This window comes from Oncorhynchus keta, chromosome 24 (assembly GCF_023373465.1).
Source record: "Oncorhynchus keta strain PuntledgeMale-10-30-2019 chromosome 24, Oket_V2, whole genome shotgun sequence".
Classification (NCBI taxonomy): Eukaryota; Metazoa; Chordata; class Actinopteri; order Salmoniformes; family Salmonidae; genus Oncorhynchus; species Oncorhynchus keta.
The window spans coordinates 42,282,341-42,304,466 of NC_068444.1; the positions used below are offsets into that span (position 1 = coordinate 42,282,341).

The 22,126-nt window shown below is 40.4% G+C and overlaps 1 protein-coding gene across 1 annotated transcript in view; it reads left to right on the top strand.

Moving 5' to 3' along the window:
* The window catches only part of LOC118357574 (pro-neuregulin-3, membrane-bound isoform-like), a 275,876-nt gene that overhangs the window by 104,519 nt on the left and 149,231 nt on the right, over positions 1-22,126 (top strand). The window contains exon 2 of the mRNA XM_035734822.2: positions 2,885-3,017. Coding sequence (XP_035590715.1) covers positions 2,885-3,017 — 133 coding nt within the window. The remainder of the gene's footprint in view (positions 1-2,884; positions 3,018-22,126) is intronic.

Genomic DNA, 22,126 nt, shown 5'->3' on the forward strand with positions numbered 1-22,126 from the left:
GGAGGGGTTGAGTGGAGCTGAAGGATGGGACTAAAAACAAACAAAATAATTCATGTATAATATACTGTGCCCGTAAAATGTTATATTGTATGTATAAATTGGAAGTACAGTGAGGGAAAAAAGTATTTGATCCCCTACTGATTTTGTACGTTTGCCCACTGACAAAAAAATGATCAGTCTGTAATGGTAATGGTAGGTTTATTTGAACAGTGAGATAGAGAATAACAACAAAAAATCCCGAAAAACGCATGTCAAAAATGTTATAAATTGATTTGCATTTTAATGAGGGAAATAAGTATTTTACCCCTCTACAAAACATGACTTACAACTTGGTGGCAAAACCCTTGTTGGGCAATCACAGAGGTCAGACGTTTCTTGTAGTCGGCCACCAGGTTTGTACACATCTCAGGAGGGATTTTGTCCCACTCCTCTTTGCAGATCTTCTCCAAGTCATTAAGGTTTCGAGGCTGACGTTTGGCAACTCAAACCTTCAGCTCCCTGCACAGATTTTCTATGGGATTAAGGTCTGGAGACTGGCTAGGCTACTCCAGGACCTTAATGTGCTTCTTCTTGAGCCTGGCTGAGGAAAGGAGGTTCTCACCCAAGATTTGACAGTACATGGCCCCGTCCATCATCCCTTTAATGTGTTGAAGTTGTCCTGTCCCCTTGGCAGAAAAACTCCCCCAAAGCAAAATGTTTCCACCTCCATGTTTGACGGTGGGGATGGTGTTCTAAGGGTCATAGGCAGCATTCCTCCTCCTCCAAACACGGCGAGTTGAGTTGATGCCAAAGACCTCCATTTTGGTCTCATCTAACCACAACACTTTCACCCAGTTGTCCTCTGAATCATTCAGGTGTTCATTGGCAAACTTCAGACGGGCATGTATATGTGCTTTCTTGAGCAGTGGGACCTTGCGGGCGCTGCAGGATTTCAGTCCTTCATGGCGTAGTGTCTTACCAATTGAGATCATTGACAAGATCCTCCTGTGTAGTTCTGGGCTGATTCCTCACTGCTCTCATGAGCATTGCAACTCCACGAGGTGAGATCTTGCATGGAGCCCCAGGCCGAGGGAGATTGACAGTTCTTTTGTGTTTCTTCCATTTGCTAATAATCGCACTAACTGTTGTCACCTTCTCACCAAGCTGCTTGGCAATGGTCTTGTAGCCCATTCCAGCCTTGTGTAGGTCTACAATCTTGTCTCTGACATCCTTGGAGAGTTCTTTGGTCTTGGCCATGGTGGAGAGTTTGGAATCTGATTGATTGCTTCTGTGGACAGGTGTCTTTTATACAGGTAACAAACTGAGATTAGGAGAACGTATTAGGGTACCTAAGGTTTGAATATAAACATTGTTTGACTTGTTTGGAAAAGTTTATTAGTAACGTTTGGGATTCATTTTGTATGCATATTGATGGAGGGAAACTGGGTGGATTATTGACTGAAGCGCCAGCTAAACTGAGTTTTTATGGATATAAAGGACATTATCGAACAAAAGGACCATTTGTGATGTAACTGGGACCTTTTGGAGTGCCAACAGAAGATGATCCTCAAAGGTAAGGCATTTTTTATATCGCAATTTTTTACTTTCGTGTCGCACCTGCCTGGTTGAAATATGTTTTTCATGGTTTTGTAGACGGGGCGCTGTCCTCAGATAAATGCATGGTGTGCTTTCGCCGTAAAGCCTTTTTGAAATCTGACTCGGCGGCTGGATTAACAAGAAGTTAAGCTTTATTTCGATGTATTACACTTTGATTTTATGAAAGTTAAATATTTATAATTCTGTAGTTTGAATTCCGCGCTCTGCAATTTCACCCGATGTTGGCAGCTACCGCAGATAAGAGGTGTTGGAGGTGGAACTGTGTTGGGAGCAGTCAGCTGCTCTTGCATCATTGTCACAAAGTCCCACCCGCTCCACTCATGTTAGAAGGTCAGTGTGAGAGAGTTTAGGCTATATAGAAATAATTGAGGATTTCTATCATCCTAACCGAGGTGTAGACTACATCTCATATTTTAGTGTTCAACTTGTAAACAAGCCTGCATGGGATTTCTGTTCATGTGACTCCATACAGCCAATGGCAATGTCCACTTTCCATATAATGCTGGGAGCCACTTGTGGATTTGACAGCTGTAATTCAGTTCCACCTCCAACACCTACGACAAAACAACTGCTAATTTTTAACCAAAACATTTTTTTTGTGGAGTATCCATATTGTTGATGTGCTATACATCAAATGTTTGCATTATTCTGATAATCTGTATATCAAAGCCTCCTTAGTGAACAAATAATGATTTCCCATTCAACAAATGAATACTGAGTTGATGCAGACAGGATTGTTCATGTATCTGTGTATCTCTCCTTACTACAGTTGGTGTCAACAACGTTGATGATTAACAGGAAGGAGTGGAGAGAGACTGCAGTGTCTACTTAGCTCCTCTCCATTAACCTATTGATTCTGACCGGCTGTATTGTGACACCTGCTACTGAATATTATTCATATCAACGTAGCACCATAAGCTCCCAAGTAACCTTGTCAGTGTGTATGGAAGCTGCATGTATGATGCATGTTTAATGATATAGTCCATGATCATAGGGCCAAGATACTTGTCTAAACATTTTTAATTTTTTTTTTACTGTTCATACAATTAGCCAAATCAAGAAATAATAAAGTACTCCTGGCAGAAATACAGTAGTATAGAATTGCAGTCTTTTTTGCTCATTTTGGGCACATCTCTCGCTCTCCCTCTCCCCCTCTCTGTTGTCTTTCTTTCTTAATAAACAAATGTTGTCGTTTTTGCTGTGGTTCTGAAGTGTATACGTTACCCAAAGCAAATTGTCTCTTTGTGACAACCAGTAACATCTCTCTTTCTCTCGCTCCTTTTCACAGTGGCTCCCACATCCCCTAGTCTGCGTTCAGATATCTTCAAGTCATGCATCGACGACAAGGACCTGGCCTTCTGCCTGAATGAGGGCGAGTGCTCCATCATTGAGACAGTAGCAGGAGTACACAGGCACTGCAGGTGAGTCTCTATGTGTGTGTGTGTGTGTGTGTGGTTGCGCGTGTGAGGGTGGTGTGATGTGTCTGTGTCTGTGTGTGCGCTAATGTGGTAGAAAAATCAGCTCTTGTAGTTGAGAACTGTTAAACATTCACCCAGAGTTTATTCAATAGTGACCTGTGCAGGGGAGTCCAGCATTGAACTCTCTTAGACACAAATACATTTTACCTTAGGAATATGTGGTTTAGATCAGTATTCTCTAATTATTGGCAAGCTTATCTATCGTATAAGACATACATATACTGTAGGTATCCAAGTGATATTCACCGCCCCCCTCCTCCTCATACTCCCCTACCTCAAATCCAGATTTGTCCAGTTCTATTTCAACTTGGATAATAACTTTAAAGCACACAGTACAGTTGTCTAACACAATTGTCATTAAGCTTAATTATTCCTTCGCAATTCCCCCTTTTTTGCTATGGAGACTTACATAAGCACAACTATACCAGCAATCAATCAAAGGGAAACGTTATCTTCTCTATCTCCAATCAGAGGCTTCAGAAACTTGCGTTACTAACAATGAAAATAAGAAACATAATTTACAAGGATTTAAGGGAGTACAGGGTTTACCTTTGCAAATGTGACAATCACTCCTTTGACAAAGGGCACAATCATATTGGTCAACATGGTGGTAATGACCATTCTCTCTGGATCTCCTGGCCCTGCTTCACTGGACTCTAGTAATATAAACAGGGCCAGGCATGATACCAGTCCCAGATTTACTGCAGTGCCTTTACCGCTTTCCAGCAGAAGTCGTCTCAGGTTCCTCTGGCTCTGGGACTCTCTTGCAGTGGGAGGCATGGAGCCAAGCATTTTGACTCTGGTACTTCACTGCAGTCTGGGTGGTCAGCAGAATCTGGAACAATCCCTTCCACCTGGGGTCCAAGGGCCCGTCTCAAAAGTGCTGCTTGATCAAGACCCAGTTGCAAGGAATGGTGTGGCTGTTCTCCTAAAGCGGTCTGGGATGGTACTACCTGCAGTCCCATCTCAGCAGTTTTTTTCAAAAAGTTTGTAGGGAGTGTGCAAATGTTGCACTCTGCGTAATGCTTTGTTCAGGGAATTTCACCGTGAGGTCAATGCTGACTTTAAAACAGTTACAGAGTTTAATGGCTGTGTTAGGAGAAAACTGAGGATGGATTGTAGTTAATCCACAATACTATCCTAATTGACAGAGAGAAAAGAAGGAAGCCTATACAGAATAAAAAATATTCCAAAATATGCATCCTGTTTGTAACAAGGCACTACATTTTAAAAAATGTTGCAAAGCAATTCACTTTTTGTCCTGAATACTAAGTTTTATGTTTGTGGCAAATCCAATACAACACATTACTGAGTACCACTCACCACATTTTGGCTGCATCATGTAATGGGTATGCTTGTAAATATTAAGGACGGGGGAGTTTTTCCGGTTAAAAAGAAATGCAATGGAGCTAAGCATAGGCAAAATCATAGAGGAAACACTGGTTGCTTTCCACCAGACAGCAGGACAATAGCCTAAAACACAAGGCCACATCTAAACTGGAGTTGCTTACCAAGAAAACAGTGAATGTTCCTGAGTGGCTAAGTTACAGTTTTGACTTAAATCTACTCATAAAACTATGGCAAGACCTGAGAATGGTTGGCTAGGAATGATCAACAACCAATTTGACAGAGGTTGAAAAATGTACAAATGAATAATGGACAAATGTTGCACAATCCAGGTGTGGAAAGGTCCTAGAGACTTAGCCAGAAAGAAAACACAGCTATAATCGCTGCCAAAAGTGATTCTAACATGTATTGACTCAGGGGTGTAAATACTTATGTAAATTATATATTTCTGTATTTCATTTTCAATAAATCTGCAAACACTTTGTCATTATGGGATATTGTGTGGAGATGGGTGAGAAAAACAATCAATTTAAATACGTGTCCAAAAAAAGTATGATGTGCTCGGGCTGAACTAGGAAACTCAAAAAATATCTAACTGGGAAACCGGTTGGAGTGTCATGCTTGCAGAGTAGTGAGAAATTAGTATTTCTGTTGAATGTTGTGGCTATGCAAAATCACTGGATGTTTTTGGAACTAGTGAATGTAACGTGCCAATAATGTAAAATCATATTTTGATAAATATGAACTTTATCAAACGAAACATACATGTATTGTGTAACATGAAGTCCTATGAGTGTCATCTGATGAAGATGATCAAAGGTTAGTGATTAATTGTATCTCTATTTGTGTTTTTTGTGACTCTAAACTGAACTAAATGACTATTGCCCCGTAGCAATCACTTCTGTCATCATGAAGTGCTTTGAGAGGCTAGTTAAGAATCATATCACCTTGACCCACTTCAATTTGCTTACTTCCCCCAATAGATCCACAGATGACGCGATTGCCATCACACTGCACACTGCTCTATCCCTTCTGGATAAGAGGAATAACTATGTAAGAATGCTGTTCATTGACTATAGCTCAGCATTCAACACGATAGTACCCTCCAAACTCATCATTAAGTTCGGGCCCTGGGTTTGAACCCCGCCTGTGCAACTGGGTCTTGGACTTCCTGACGGGCCACCCCCAGGTGGTGAAGGTAGGAAACAACACCGCCACTTTGCTGATCGGCCCCACAAGGGTGCGTACTCAGCCCTCTCCTGTACTCCCTGTTCACCCATGACTAAATGGCTACCCATGCTTCCAACTCAATCATCAAGTTTGCAGATGACACAGCGGTAGTAGGCCTGATTACCAACAATGACGAAACAGCCTACAGGGAGGAGGTGAGGGCCCTGGGAGAGTGGTGCCAGGAAAAAACCTCTCACTCAACATCAACAAAACAAAGGAGCTGATCGTGGACTTCAGGAAACAGCAGAGGGAGTACGCCCCTATCCACATCAGCTTGACCACAGTGGAGAATGTGGAAAGTTTCAAGTTCCTCAGTGTACACATCATTGACTATCTGAAATCGTCCACCCACACAGACAGTGTGGTGAAGAAGGCGCAACAGCACCTATTGAACCTCTGGAGGCTGAAGAAATTTGTCTTGGCCCATAAAACCTTAAAACTTTTACAGATGCACAATTGAGAACATCATGTCGGGCTGTATCACCGCCTGTTAAGGTAACTGCACCGCCCACAACCGCAGGGCTCTCTAGAGGGCTCTCTAGAGGGTGGTGCGGTCTGGCCAATGCTTCACCATGGTCAACTACCTGCCCTCCAGGACACCTACAGCAACGGATGTCACAAGAAGGCTTAAAAGATCATAAAGGGCATCCACCACCCGAGCCACGGCCTATTCCCCCCACTATCATCCAGAAGGCGATGTCAGTACATCAAGGCCATCTTGCAGCCGGTTACGCTATCCTACAGCTTCGAGGCTGCTGTCCTACAGTGGTTCCTCCTTTAAAAGTTGTGAACTTACACCGCAGGGCTTAGAGGTACCCAGTGCCACGGCTTCATTGCTCCAGACCACCACAAGGGGGAGTTAGAGCACTCATTATGCATGTGGGTCACAATGTTTTTATATGACCAATCATATCGTGTGGGTCCAATGACGAATTTGACGCGAGCCACCCACCCCTGGTGACTTTCTTCAGCAAAGATGGCTGACAAAACATTACAGTGGAAGCAAATACAACATCATAACGAGTCAAGTAAAAAATGTACATATGAGATTAATATTGTGCAGATTTTTTTGTCACAAAGTTTATTTACAAAAATCGCTATTTAGCAAGTTAGCTGGCGTTATGACGTGAGTATGACATTATAATTTGTGTTGTTTAATGTTTTACTGACTGTCACGGTTGTCGTAGGAATGGGACCATGGTGCAAGAACGGGACCAAGGCGCAGCGGATGTTGAGTTCCACATATTTATTGCAAAGTGAAACTTAAAGAAAAAACAATAAATCAATAAACGAACAACTAAACGTGACTATGTGGTGCACATGCACAAACAAAACAATATCCTACCAACACAGGTGGGAGATATCTACTTAACTTCTTGTGACTCCAAACCCGTATCCGGGAGCGTAATCATAGCCTCAAGCTCATTACCACAACGCCACGTTTCCTATTCATGAAAATCGCAAATGAAATGAAATAAATATTGAAACACAAGCTTAGCCTTTTGTTAACAACACTGTCATCTCAGATTTTCAAAATATGCTTTTCAACCAAAGCTACACAAGCATTTGTGTAATAGTATTGATAGCTTAGCATAGCATTAAGCCTAGCATTCAGCAGGCAACATTTTCACAAAAACAAGAAAAGCATTCAAATAAAATATTTACCTTTGACGAACTTCGGATGTTTTCAATGACGAGACTCTGTTAGATAGCAAATGTTCATTTTTTCCAAAAAGATTATTTGTGTAAGAGAAATAGCTCCGTTTAGTTCATCACATTTGGCTAAGAAAAAAAAACGAAAATGCAGTCACTGCAACGCCAAACTTTTTTCCAAATTAGCTTCATAATATCGACAGAAACATGGCAAACGTTGTTTAGAATCAATCCTCAAGGTGTTTTTCACAATTCTATTCGATGAAAAATAATTAGTGACAGTTGGTTTCTCATCAGAGGCAAACGGAAAAATACTGCAGCTGGAGATTACGCGATAATTGCGACTGAGGACACCAAGCGACCACCTGGTAGATGTAGTCTCTTATGGTTAATCTTCCAATGATATGCCTACAAATACGTCACAATGCTGCAGACACCTTGACTCCTAGCTCCTCCACAGCCATATAAGGAGTCATTGCCATGAGGCGGTTTCAAAAAATGCGGCACTTCCTGATTGGATTTTTATCTGGGTTGTTTCTGTGACATCATATCTTTGCAGTTTTGGAAACGTCAGAGTTTTCTTTCCAAAGCTGTCAATTATATGCATAGTCGAGCATCTTTTCGTGACAAAATATCTTGTTTAAAACGGGAACATTTTTCATCCAAAAATTAAAATAGCGCCCCCTAGTTATAAAAGGTTAAATATGATCCCCAATTAGAGACAACAATTACCAGCTGCTTCTAATTGGGAATCATACAAAACACCAACATAGAAATTATAAACTAGAATACCCCCTAGTCACACCCTGACCTACTACACCATAGAGAGACAAGGGTCTCTATGGTCAGGGCGTGACAGGGACTCCTGAGAGAACCAGCAAACCAGGCTGTCATCTTGAGAAACAGTGGATGTAAAGAATTTAGCTCGCTAAAGCATTTACTGCAAATGGAATGTACAATTGTGTAAGATTGCCTTGCCGTGCAATGCAGCTGAAGTGACTTAACTAGCTAAATAGTTACTTGCTTATTGTGTTAGTGGAGGATAAAAATAACTGTATTCCTATGGATGTGTAGCTAGCTACATCATGCAGCCAATCTGTGTATGGACCCTAAAATGTTAGGTTCAGAACCAATCTATGAACCTCAGCTATTATAGTTGTTGAATCAACTTCAAGTCTGAATGGCATAAATTAAGCCTATGGATTGAGTAGAATATTATTACTTTATTGTGCCAAGGATACAAGTCCTATATACACATGTACTGTAGTTATTACCATGCATGAGATCCCCACATTGTAGCCTTTACATTGAATATATTCACTGATCATGTACTCTTCCTTGGCAAATTAAGGTGTGGTTCAGGTATGAATCTCTGACATTCTTTTTCAGTTATATCCAATACCATTTGTTGAATGATGCTGTGTCTGCATGTATGTATTACAATTATACACTTCAACAGTGTTTACCACTCCTGCTCCGGGGACATCAATGATTACGCATTGTAACTATGCAATAGACTAGATACGTGATTTAAGTTAAGACTGAATTGTAATTCATGAATACAGAAAAAAATATGCATATCTAACTCCTTTCATCTGCATTATTCTGAGGACACAGGATAGTATGAGATAATTAATTTAAACCAGTGGAGAATGTGAAACGCTTTAATGAAAGAAGTTCATTATCCAGGTGTTATAAATACATAAATGCATTACAATTATGTTAATTGTAATATTATAAATGCAAGTTCAATCTGTACTTCAATGCACTTATAAAATGAGGAAGAAAGTCGAGGTGCGGAGAGAGCTATAGAAGACAGAAAAAGGAAAGAGGTAAGAACAGAGGCAGACCGCATATGAATTACAGTGCTACCCTAATATTCTCTCAGTTCATCACAATTACATAGTGTCTCTAGCGGTGTCCCCTAACCGGCCATGGGCCCCCAGTTGGCCCGAAGGTTATTGAAAAAAATTCTTATGGCTTCAATCCCGTTAACCGGAGCGATATGACAACAGCCAGTCAAAGTGTAGGGCGCCATTTTCAAAACATCAAAAATCTCATAATTAACATTACTCAAACATACATGTATCTCATACCATCTTAAGGCTATTCTCGTTGTTAATGCCACCACAGTGTCCGATTTCAAATATGCTTTACAGCAAAAGCACCACAAACAATTATGTTAGGTCACCACATATAGCCAAAGAAAAACTCAGAATTTTTTTTTCCAGCCAAAGAGAGGACTTTCAAAAAGCACAAATAGAGATAAAATGAATCACTAACCTTTGATGATCTTCATCAGATGACACTAATAGGACTTTATGTTACACAATACATGTATGCTTTGTTTGATAAAGTTCATATTTATCAAAATATGAGTTTACATTGGCGCGTTACATTCACTAGATCCAAAAACATCCAGTGATTTTGCATAGCCACATCATTCAACAGAAATACTCATCATAAATGTATATGATAATACAAGTTATACACATGGAATTATAGATATATCTCTCCTTAATTTAACCGCTGTGTATGATTTCAAAAATACTTTACGGAATAAGCCAGCCATGCAATTATCTGAGACAGCGCTCAGAAACACATGTCACAATAGCCGCCATGTTGACGTCAACATAAACAAGAAATTACATGATAAATATTCCCTTTGATGATCTACATCAGAAAGCACTCCAGGAATCCCAGGTCCACAATAAATGTTTGTTTTGTTCGAAAATGTCCGTTATTTATGTCCAAATACCTTCTTTTGTTAGCGCGTTTGGAGAAACATTTCAAACTAAGTACAGAATCAATCATTAGGATGTTTTTAACATATAGCTTCAATAAAGTTCCAACCTGAGTATTCCTTCTTGTCTTCGTGAGCAATGGAACGCAAGTGAATACCATGAGGAATAAGCGTGATCAGAAAATGGCTGCTTGATAGACACCTGATTCATTCTGCTATCATTCACTCCCACAACACCATCGAAGTCTCATTACAATTTCTATTTATGTTTGACATCTAGTGGAACCCCTAGGCAGTGCAACATCATTAATATCTCAATGGGATTTCATTGGGGACTCTGGTGAATACATACAAAGCTCAGATTTCTCACTTCCTGTTTTCATTTCTCCTCAGGATTTTGCCTGCTATATGAGTTCTGTTATACTCACAGACATCATTCAAACAGTTTTAGAAACGTTAGAGTGTTTTCTATCCAATATTAATAATATGCATATATTAGAAACTGAGACTGAGGAGCAGGCCGTTTACTTTGGGCAACTTATTCATCCAAGCTACTCAATACTGTCCCCCAGCCATTACATTTACATTTACATTTAAGTCATTTAGCAGACGCTCTTATCCAGAGCGACTTACAGCCATAAGAAGTTAAACTTCTTAGTGATCCCTTCGCGCGCCAATCCCCATTAACGGGATTGATTTGACAACACCCAGTGAAATTGCAGCGCGCCAAATACAAAAACAGAAATATTCATAATAATAATTCATAAATCATACAAGTGTTACACATCGGTTTAAAGATTTAACTTCTTGTTAATCCAGCTACAGTGTCAGATTTTAAAAAGTATTAACGGCGAAAGCAAATTATGTTATTATCTGAGGACAGCACCCCATCAAACAAACACATAAAAATCATATTTCAACCTGCCAGGCGCGACACAAAAGCCAGAAATAAGGATATAATTCATGCCTTACCTATGAAGATCTTCTGTTGGCACTCCAATATGTCCACGAGTTGAGTACATCACAGTACAAATGGGCCTTTTGTTCGTAAAGTCCGTCGTTATATCCCCAAAATATCAATTTATTTGGCGCGTTTGAGTCAGAAAATACACCGGTTCCAACTCGCGCCACATGACTGCAAAGTATCTAATAAGTTACCTGTAAACTTGATCCAAACGTTTCAAACAACTTTCCTGATTCAACTTTAGGTATTTTTAAACTTAAACAATCAATAAAATTTAAGACGGAATAAACTGTGTTCAATTCCGGACGAAAACAAAGTGGAACCACAACAGTACACTTGGCTTGACTCTCAGAAAGGAAATGGCTACTTCTTCATTTCTCAAAGGAAAAACATCAACCAATTTCTAGAGACTGTTGACATCTAGTGGAAGTGATCGAAACTGCAAGCAAGTGCCTTAGAAATCTTCATCCACATAGAAAATCTATTGAAAAGAAAGTGACCTAAAAAAAAAGATCCTGGATGGTTTGTCCTCTGGGTTTCGCCTGCCAAATAAGTTCTGTTATACTCACAGACATAATTATAACTGTTTTTGAAACTCTAGAGTGTATTCTATCCAAATCCAAATATATGCATATCCTAGCTTCTGGGCCAGAGTAGCAGGCAGTTTACTTTTTACACTTTTCATCTGGACGTTAAAATAGTACCCCCTAGCCTTAAGAAGTTTTAAGAGTGGGTGAGGTGGCGATGATGGGACTGGAGTCCTCTCTCACATCAAAATATACCTACAGATGACAGACAGATGGATGGATAGAGAGAGAGCATGATTAAGCCTTGTTTTTTTTTATTCTAACACGGTCAGTCTTCATAACCATCAGGAGGTGAAATGAAAAACTGACCTTGGATCATTAACGCTGGGACTACTACATCTCTATATGTATTTCAATGTAAAGCATCTCTTTAATAATACTTCCTGTTGACCTGACCAAGTGACCTCTCACCTGTGATCATGCTGTGCCCTTGTGTCAGCTAGTTGAGATGCGTGAGGGGTTCATCAACACAGCTGATATTAACTAGAGGATTTAAGGAGAAGTGGGAGAGGGATGAAGTGAAGAAGAAAGACTGTTGTTGTGTGTGTGTGTCACCTGGTGTCCACACTAAGTGGCTACAGAGTACTTTATACTGAAAAACAGGCATGTGGACAAACCATAGAAGATAATGTCATTATTAGACATAAATACCACATGAAGCTTGATGATGACTTGATCATTTGAATCAGCTGTGTAGGGCTAAGGCAAAAACAAAAATGTGTACAGGTGTTTGGAGCATTTCGTTATGCCACAGCGGGTGAGGTGTCAGATTCGCTTCTGTACTTAAAGGGTGATTATTCCAAATGCTGCAGATATGCCCGCAGACAAAGTAGGAACACATATCCCACACAGAAGAGGTGGATAGAATTCGACAGGTCAAGGTATCCTTCTTCCTCCAAACAGTGCATATGTTAGAAAGGTTCCATGTACAACAAGACAGGCAGAGAGAAAGAGAGCAAAATGACACAGAACAGTTTAATTACCTCTGGTTATGGACAGAGGTAATTTTGCCAGCAAAAAAGCTTCCACGGCATGTTCCTCTGACAGTGAACATCTGACAATATCTACATGTTCAACCCCTTGATCAGCTCGCACTCTGAAAGTAAAGAAAATAGCTTATTTTTTTCAGATATGAAAACAATAACTGAGATATGACCGTTCAATCTAAAAGAAGCAGATGTCTAACACCAGACTGACATTATGGTTGTTCATTAGGTGATGGGACTTTTGCAATATGTATACAAAATAATATACCTGTTGTGTCTTGAAAAAAAGCATTGGAACTAAAAGTGAAATGTTTAACCTATTAACCTCCTTCATTATATATGTATTACCAGTTGAAGATCAACCCCAATTTAATACATCATTGAAAATGTATCTACGCATAAGTCGGGAAAAAAAAGTTGAAATAACTTCTTAGATTTGAGGGAGATTTGAGGGAGACATTATACATCTTAGTAGCTTATTAATTTATGATTTGTATCAATGTGGACGAGAGACAGGGGGGCAGGAACAAAGTATTTTTGCAGAGCAATGCAATGAAGCTCGATCATTCGGGCAATGATTCCTGCACCATCTACCCACTGCAAAGACCCCCTAACTCTTTTCCATTGTACATGGTGGCCCATTGCTCTGAGACCTCCTTTGAATATTCTAAAGCCCGGATGGGGCACCATCTAAATGCTACGAAGACTCCCTAACTCTTTTCCATTGTACATGGTGGCCCATTGCTCTGAGACTTCCTTTTAATATTCTAAAGCCCGGATGGGGCACCATCTAAATGCTACGAAGACTCCCTAACTCTTTTCCATTGTACATGGTGGCCCATTGCTCTGAGACTTCCTTTGAACATTCTAAAGCCTGCATGGGGCATCCTTGCCTTAATGGCTCTGACTTTCTGGTCTAACTCCTCATCTGACATATCAGAATAGCAATCCCTGACAGACATATTGTGTTCTTTCATCCTTCTGTAAAAAAAAAGCTAACCGTTACACTGTCATGAACTATGATTATATATCGACTATGAAACAAATAGGACAAGGCCTGCTTATGAGTTGCCATGAAAGAAGTTAGATTAATTCATATGAAAATGGCGAAAACAGGCTTCCGTAGCGAAATGCTTTTGGTTAGCTTGAGATTGAGATGCCAAACTGACACTCAAACAATGGCCAAAGTAGAGGCTGGTTGATAGCGAAATCAAATTTGAGTTTTGTTTTCAAGTACATTTTTTGTTCTCAAAATATTTTGGGGAGAATAAAATGCATGAAGTTTTGTGCTCTATTACAAAATATTAATTGCACTTTTGTTTTTACTTTGAAGCTTCATTTTTGCTTTCAGAACAAGTATTTTTGATTGAAAAATAAAGTTGCTTTCAGAAAATGTAATTTGAACTTAAAAATCAAGTTTTGCTCTCGACAAAAATATATCCATTTGATGCAAGTTAGGGAGGGGGGCTAATAGCTGAACAATAGACTATTCAACCTATATTGAAGAATATTCTAAGAGCCGAGCTAGGTGAGAACCCCCTCCCGTCCTATTACAGACCAGATTTGCCCTAATTTCTTATGGTATTGGGGACGCTTGCGTCCCACTTGGCCAATAGCCAGGGAAAATGCATAGCGCCAAATTCAAATAAAATATTGTAAAAATCAAACTTTCATTAAATCACACATGTAAGATACCAAACTAAAGCTACACATGTAGTGAATCCAGCCAACATGTCAGATTTCAAAAAGGCTTTTCGGCGAAAGCACAAGATGCTATTATCTGATAATAGCACAACAGTAAACAAAGAGGGAGTAGCATATTTCAAACCTGCAGGCGCGACACAAAACGCAGAAATAAAATATAAATCATGCCTTACCTTTGGCGAGCTTCTTTTGTTGTCACTCCAATATGTCCCATAAACATCACAAATGGCCCTTTTGTTCGATTTATTCCATCGATATATATCCAAAATGTCCATTTATTTGGGCGCGTTTGATCCAGAAAAACACAGCTTCCAATTTGCGCACCATCACTACAAAATATCTCAAAAGTTACCTGTAAACTTTGCCAAAACATTTCAAACTACTTTTGTAATACAGCTTTAGGTATTTCTAAACGTTAATAATCGATCAAATTGAAGACGGGACTATCTGTGTTCAATACAGGAAGACAACAAACTAACAACTTTTTTGAGTCATGCGCCGCCTCTCTCAAAAAGTACACTTCAAGTGACAGTCATTCAGATGGCCGTACTTCTTCATTACACAAAGGAATAACCTCAATCAATTTCTAAAGACTGGTGACATCCAGTGGAAGCGGTAGGAACTGCCAGTTTCCCAATGAAAACTAATTGAATAGACAGTGACCTCAATTTTTTTATATTCTGAATGGTTTGTCCTCTGGGTTTTGCCTGCTACATACGTTTTGTTATACTCAGACATGATTCCAACAATTTTAGAAACTTCAGAGTGTTTTCTATCCAAATCTACTAATAATATGCATATCTTATATTCTGGGGATGAGTAGCAGGAAGTTGAATTTGGGCACGCTATTTATCCAAAAGTGAAAATGCTGCCCCCTATGCCGAAGAAGTTAATGGCGGAGTTAAGGGTGGGGTGAAGAGTACTGGAAAGGTATGAGTCCAGGTTACAATAGACCATAAGTATACAGCAGACCTCCCACGTCCTCACTTTGATTAGGCTATTGCACATACTGTAGCTATGATGATGGGCAATCTCTCTCAAATGCAGACAATGACTCAAAACACACTGCCGCCTGGGTTTGCATTGCAAATGAGACCATAAACTGGGTCAAGACTCCAGCAGAGTAAGTAAACCTACAACAGCACATTACTCAACACTAGTGAGACCCACCTCGCCTACAAGAGACCTACGGTACATCTAAAAAAAAATTGTAGGTCTCCTGATTTTAACCCGATCAAACTTGTTTGGCATCAACTGAAAACATTAATCCGTAACACTGCCAAGCCTACAACTATTATTTTATTAACAAAAACATAAAGATGTTGATGAACAAATCCTGTAAATGTGTCTTTCTTTTGGAAATATATAAATCATTACCTATTATAAGGTTGATTTGATTATTATGTTGATTATAATAAATTGACATATTTGTAAATTGGTGCATTTTTCGTTAGGGCAAAGCAGGTCTGTGATATTGATAGTCTTGTATCAGATTAACTGTTTTGTCCTCACATTTGATCTGATAATTGCCCCATGACCTCTAGTGTTCTTCGATATATATATAATCCATTAATTCAAGCATTTTTATTTATATTAAACAGAATAACAGGAGCCTTGAATAATTAAACAATAAATGAACTGCAACATGTGAGTCTCGTGTTCATAATGTATTTCACAACCTCTGCGGGCATTTGGAGTTGCCTTTACTGTATGGGGTTGAGCAAAATAATAGGCTTACTCTTTATTTATTTAGGCTACATTATTCCACAGCCTAATTGTAGCCTAACCAATATCCTAACAGAGATTCAGTGAAAAGAAAACAACCTGACATTAAGGGTGGATGGCTTCTTTTGTATTCCAATTTATTGTCAGGCTGCTAAACCATTTCTACCTGTCCCACAGTGTTGTAACGTACTTACAGTACAGCACACTTTCACTCCATGCTCCACCAGATGCTCTATCAGCTTCTTTCCATTGTTGTTGTATATTCAGGAACATTCCATAAGTAAATGTGATAAATAAAACAAACCAATTAAATAGCTCAGGTCTTGAAAATATGTGAAACCTGTTTTTGAGTTGTATTTGATCTGTGCCTTGTAGATGAGGCCATATGACTGAGCCATCAACTTGTTTATTTAGCACACATCACTTGCTGCTTATATTCAGTCAACACATATATTTTAAGAATATCATGGAATATAACTAAACATTTTCATTTCACAAACCTTAGAAATGGGGGACATAACATTTTTTTGTTTTCCAGTCAGATAAACACTCCAAACAGCTTACCCTACCGCTCTGAGGCTTTCGCATGGTCCTAAAGCACAACGTTGCCTCGTTTTGTATTACATTCCAATTATAAAACTAGGGGGGGACAAAAATGCAATTACAGAATGTAATTGGCCCTATGGACTTAACTCTGGTCAAAAGTAAGCACTATATTCGACTTATGTAGACACGCCCACTTGACCCAGTTCCATTCAAACGAGATTGTGTTTGTGTTTCCGTTTCACAACTTCCGTCAACACTAGTGAATTACATCGAACGTGCATCATTAACAAATAAACAAAAACAAAAGATGGCACACAATTGGGAACAAACACAAATGGCTTCACCAGGAGGAGGGAAAAGGCTTGGAATTTTTGAAAGCCGATGTTCAGCCCAGCCAATCTAGCAGCTCTTACCTCTCTGTTTGGGTACTTGTATCCAACAATGAACCAGTAGAGACGGCTGGATGCAACGCTGGCCTTGGAAAGTCATGCAGCCTCCATTTTGTGGAAGGTAGGCTAATAAGCAAAGCCACTTGTATTTCTATGTCTAACATTACTTAACATAAGTGATTACAGCATACAAGCAGACTACATGTGATGTGGTGACAGTTATTATAATCCATAGGCTAACGTTATGGTAGAGTTCTCAGATGATATGATCAATCTCTGCATTACTTTGTCTTGAAAGTGTGCAGTACTGCCTTATCTAGACACAGAATGATAAAATAGTCAGTCTAAACATTGCAGTTAGACCAAACACTTTGTTGGATGAAAGCTGAATTGAGAATGTCTTGATTTATTGGTTATGTTGACATGTATTTGTGGATGAACAGAACCGCTGTATTAATGTGGGGAATCAGTAAGTATCCTGTCAAATCTCACATTGCTGAAGCAAGGTAGGCTTATCCAGGTGAGTAGGGTTTATAATGTACTTTAACATGTCAGCATCACATGTATTTCTTTGGTGTTATTAGTGTCTTTGGTGTTTTTCTCGGTGAATAAGGTTTGTAAAATATCCGTGTGGTTGGGGGTAAATGCCTAAAGTATGGTAAGTATAAGTGATCTCATCTCATTGGGAACAATACCAAGGTAAGTTTACAATAAAAAGCATTTGTTTTGGAATGTTGATGACATAGTCGTCACCTTTTCCTTAATAATGGGATCTTCTCATTTTCTCTGAATGTCTTTTTTTGTAACAAACATTCTATCACAGGTGCAGAATGCAGTGTCCAGTGGGCTAACTAGCATAGCCTGCACAGATGAGCATCGACAATGGAATGCAGGGACTCAGATGAACCTTGAGCCAAAGTGGTTAAACAGCAATGACTTCACACACCATAAGGCCAGTGACCAATATGAAGAAAAGTGTCCAGAATGTCCACCCCTGCCTCCCATTCTTGCATTCCACTCACAGGGGGAATTGAATAGGAGCCTGAGACACCTGAATCTGCCTGTGGGGAGTCTGCTCTGCCAGTCTGTTAATGCTGAACCGACTGTAATATCAAGGAATGTTTATTTGTGGCTGTACCATTTTAATGTATTTGAACTGATGTGTGTATCTTCTGTTCAATGCTTTCTAACTCCATATAATAACTTAATATAGTCTCTACTTTTTCCCAGCCACATGGAGAGCATGTCAATTACAACTGCCAGAAGTCCCTGTCCTTCTACAATGTGAAACCTGACTAAACCCAGTCGACTGCTTTGGAACAGATGACAAAGGAGCAGAGTGCCTCACACTTGTGGCATGACTCAAGGAAGCTTTGAGTTACTGCACGCTCAACCAAGAAGGTCCTTATCAGGGAATCCACTAACCCTGGTAAGTTTCTCCAGGAGCATCTGTATCCCAGGTTCCTGAGGGAATGCAGTCACTCACTACGGGAAAGATACTGAGCTGATGGCCTCCCAGTGGCTGGAAGACTGGATACTCTGTGGACCATAGAGGCACTGCTGTCAGTGTTGAAGAGCCATGGCTATTGCAAGCCCTGACGGAATGCCGAAGTCCAAGGAGCTGTTGGAGATCAAGTGCCTGTCATGGGGAAGGGCTGTGATTCTCTGGATGATGTCTTTAATGGGAAAGCCTGTGATGTGAAGGTGGAGGAAGGCACACCCAAACTGCAACCACATGGGCCACGTGGCTACCACATGCAGCTGCAAATTGCTATATTTTGCACAGGACTGAGAGAAAGTAAGGTGCTCATCTGGACTCCGTTCCAGCAAGTTGTCATCCCTGTTCCCTATGATGCACAGTTCTGTGCAGAGGCTGTCCTGAGGTTGAAGGCATTCTACTCAACACAAATGCTGCCATTTATTGTTGAGGAGCATCAGGCAGGCAGACTGTCACTGAGTGACAAATATATAGGCCAGCTCTGTAGAAGTATGTATTCAGATGTCTCTCCTGTTTGCAGTTACTATTAACACATTGTTTTTCAATTAAAAAGCCTGACTTAATGCATCAACAGTATTGTGGAAATTGTTTTGGTGGCTTTGTTTTTTATTAATATTAATGAGTATGTAAAACAAATAATTAAGTTGAGTTGTTATAGAATGAATTGAAGTTTATTTAACATAACTTTTGACAACTTTAATTCATATTTGGAAATCGACATTTGACTGGTCAGTTCATTCAGCACAGATCCAAAGTATTGCGTGGTGAGTGATATCACCACGCAGGTTACACAGGGCAGCATAGAATGAAAGTATTTTGTCCATTTTAGGTGAGAGGTTGATTGGCACTATCTGTGAGATGATTCTAAATCATTTGAGCCTTTGAATTATGCGTTCCACATGAACCCTCACATTAGCTAGCCATCTTGTACATGTGATGTCCTCCTCTGACAGCTGTGCACCTCTTTTTGTGAAGGCTGGAATTGTTCATTTGACCCTCCTCTCGTGTAGCAGATCATGCATTGTGAAGCCCCGGTCAGCCATGATCTCATCACCTGGACAGAGGTACCCCAGGAACCCAGAATCCGATGTTATATATTTTTCACCACATCTACCTCCATATGCTGAGGAGATCAACATCACTGGACCTCAAGGTGCAATGGCCACCAGGTACTTGATAGTGTTCTGGGCGTAGTAATGGCTAAATGACTCCCCCCTTGAATCCAGATTCTTGCACTTCTGTAAAGCAGTTTAACTTTGTTCCTCAGCAGGGTTTTGTAGAGAAGTGCTGCTGGGCACTGTGTCCCTGCCTAACAGGTAGTGAGTGGGCTTTACATGATCACCCGAACTGTAGTTCTGATCACTTAGAGATGGGTCTTCCCATTGGGTTTGATCATCCTTCGCTGAAGGCATATCCATTCCTTCTATCTGTGTTGGCCAATCCCCATTTTCAATTTGGTGAACACTTGAGCCTGTTGTGTCATCTGTTAAGAAATCAGTTTGGCTTGTTTAACAAGTCAATGTACAATTAATAACATAATTGTACAGTAAAACACAATACTGCATGGACGCTACTAATAATATTTAATAATCATAATAATTATATATAAAATGTTTTTTTTTTGTAGTATATAAATTGTGCTATTATATGAGACTGGGTTTAGATACAAGAGCGAGACAAATGAGAGCAGGCAAACTGCTCAAGCGTTTGAATTACCTGTCATCAGTGCCTGACCAACCCACAATGCTTCTTCACAGCATTCCAATAATAGCCCTTTCACTGGAAGTGTGCCCTTGTGCATTCTTCCCCACATATATTCAAAGGTCCCGAACAGTCATTCCGATTCCCATGTAAAATGGCCTTTTGAGTGACTAAAACATTACCCACACTTTTTTTTATTTGAATGACCTTTTCTCTCATGTCAAACTACCAGGAAGTTTGAAAATACAGACTGAGTGATCAGGGAACTCACCTTGACTGGCAGTAAGCATGGTCAAAAATGTCTATATACAATTACAAAATACCATAAAGATCAATGTATTAACACAAACTATAACAGAGCATAACGGACCTATTATTTTTTTATCCCCGGATTCCCACCGGATTCCCACCGCAAATGGAACATTTTCAGCTGGAACTTCACAGCTAGCTAACTAACTAACCGCAACCCCGGATGATTACTCCTGGCTAGCGTTTCCACCCACTTAGCTTGAAGCTAGCCCGGCCAGAGCTCCTGTGCTACCACCGAAGCACACTCCTGGGCTACAATATCCGGACCCACGACCGGTCTATCGATGTCACCACAGGAAGAGGCATAAACAGACTCACCCCATCGTGACGTCCCCCAAAGGCTAACTTTCTAGCCCTTGCTATCTCCTTGCTTGCTAATTTGGCCTGCTAACTGCTAGCTTGTTTAGCCCCGGTCCGCTAACTGCTACCTTGTTTAGCCCCGGCCTACTAACTGTTAGCTTGTTAGCACAGGCCTGCTAACCATCTGAATCGCGGCGTCCCAACCACTCACTGGACCCATATTTACTTTCAATCTCTTTTCGATTTTTAATTTGTTTATACCTTCCGGTAACCTGCCTCACACAAATTTAAAACGGAATCGCTACTATTTTAAATTTTAGAACACACTCAAGAACCTCCAGAAGCTAACCAGCTAACTAGCTACAAGCTATTTAGTCATTGTTAGCCACTGCTAGCGGCTTTTACCTTTTACCTTCTGCACAGCCAGCCAGTTTTTTTAACCTGGATAATACTCGCCAGTCTAGCTTCCCTGCCCTGGACACTGATCACTTGGCTACATAGCTGATGCATGCTGGACTGTCCATTAATCACGGTACTCCATTCTGCTTGTTTATGTTTTATCTGTCAGCCCCAGCCGCACTCAGGCTCTGTGTGTAGTTAATCCGACCCTCCCTGCCTAGTCAACGCCATTTTACCTGCTGTTGTTGTGCTAGCTGATTAGCTGTTGTTGTCTCAACTACTGTTTTAGCTACTGTTTTAGCTAGCTCTCCCAATTCAACACCTGTGATTACTGTATGCCTCGCTGTATGTCTCTCTCAAATGTCAATATGCCTTGTATACTGTTGTTCAGGTTAGTTATCCTTGTTTTAGTTTACAATGGAGCCCCTAGTTCCACTCTTCATACCCCTGATACCTCCTTTGTCCCACCTCCCACACATGCGGTGACCTCACCCATTACAACCAGCATGTCCAGTGATACAACCTCTCTAATCATCACCCAGTGCCTGGGCTTACCTCCGCTGTACCCGCACCCCACCATACCCCTGCCTGCGCATTATGCCCTGAATATATTCTACCATGCCCAGAAGTCTGCTCCTTTTATTCTCTGTCCCCAACGCTCTAGGCGACCAGTTTTGATAGCCTTTAGCCGCACCCTCATTCTACTCCTCCTCTGTTCCGCGGGTGATGTGGAGGTAAACCCAGGCCCTGCATGTCCCCAGGCACCCTCATTTGTGATCGAAAAAGCCTTGGTTTCATGCATGTCAACATCAGAAGCCTCCTCCCTAAGTTTGTTTTACTCACTGCTTTAGCACACTCTGCTAACCCTGATGTCCTTGCCGTGTCTGAATCCTGGCTCAGGAACCAATACACGCAGTCAGTCAGGAATGCTAAGGCCAGCTTCTTCAGGCAGAAATTTGCATCCTGTAGCT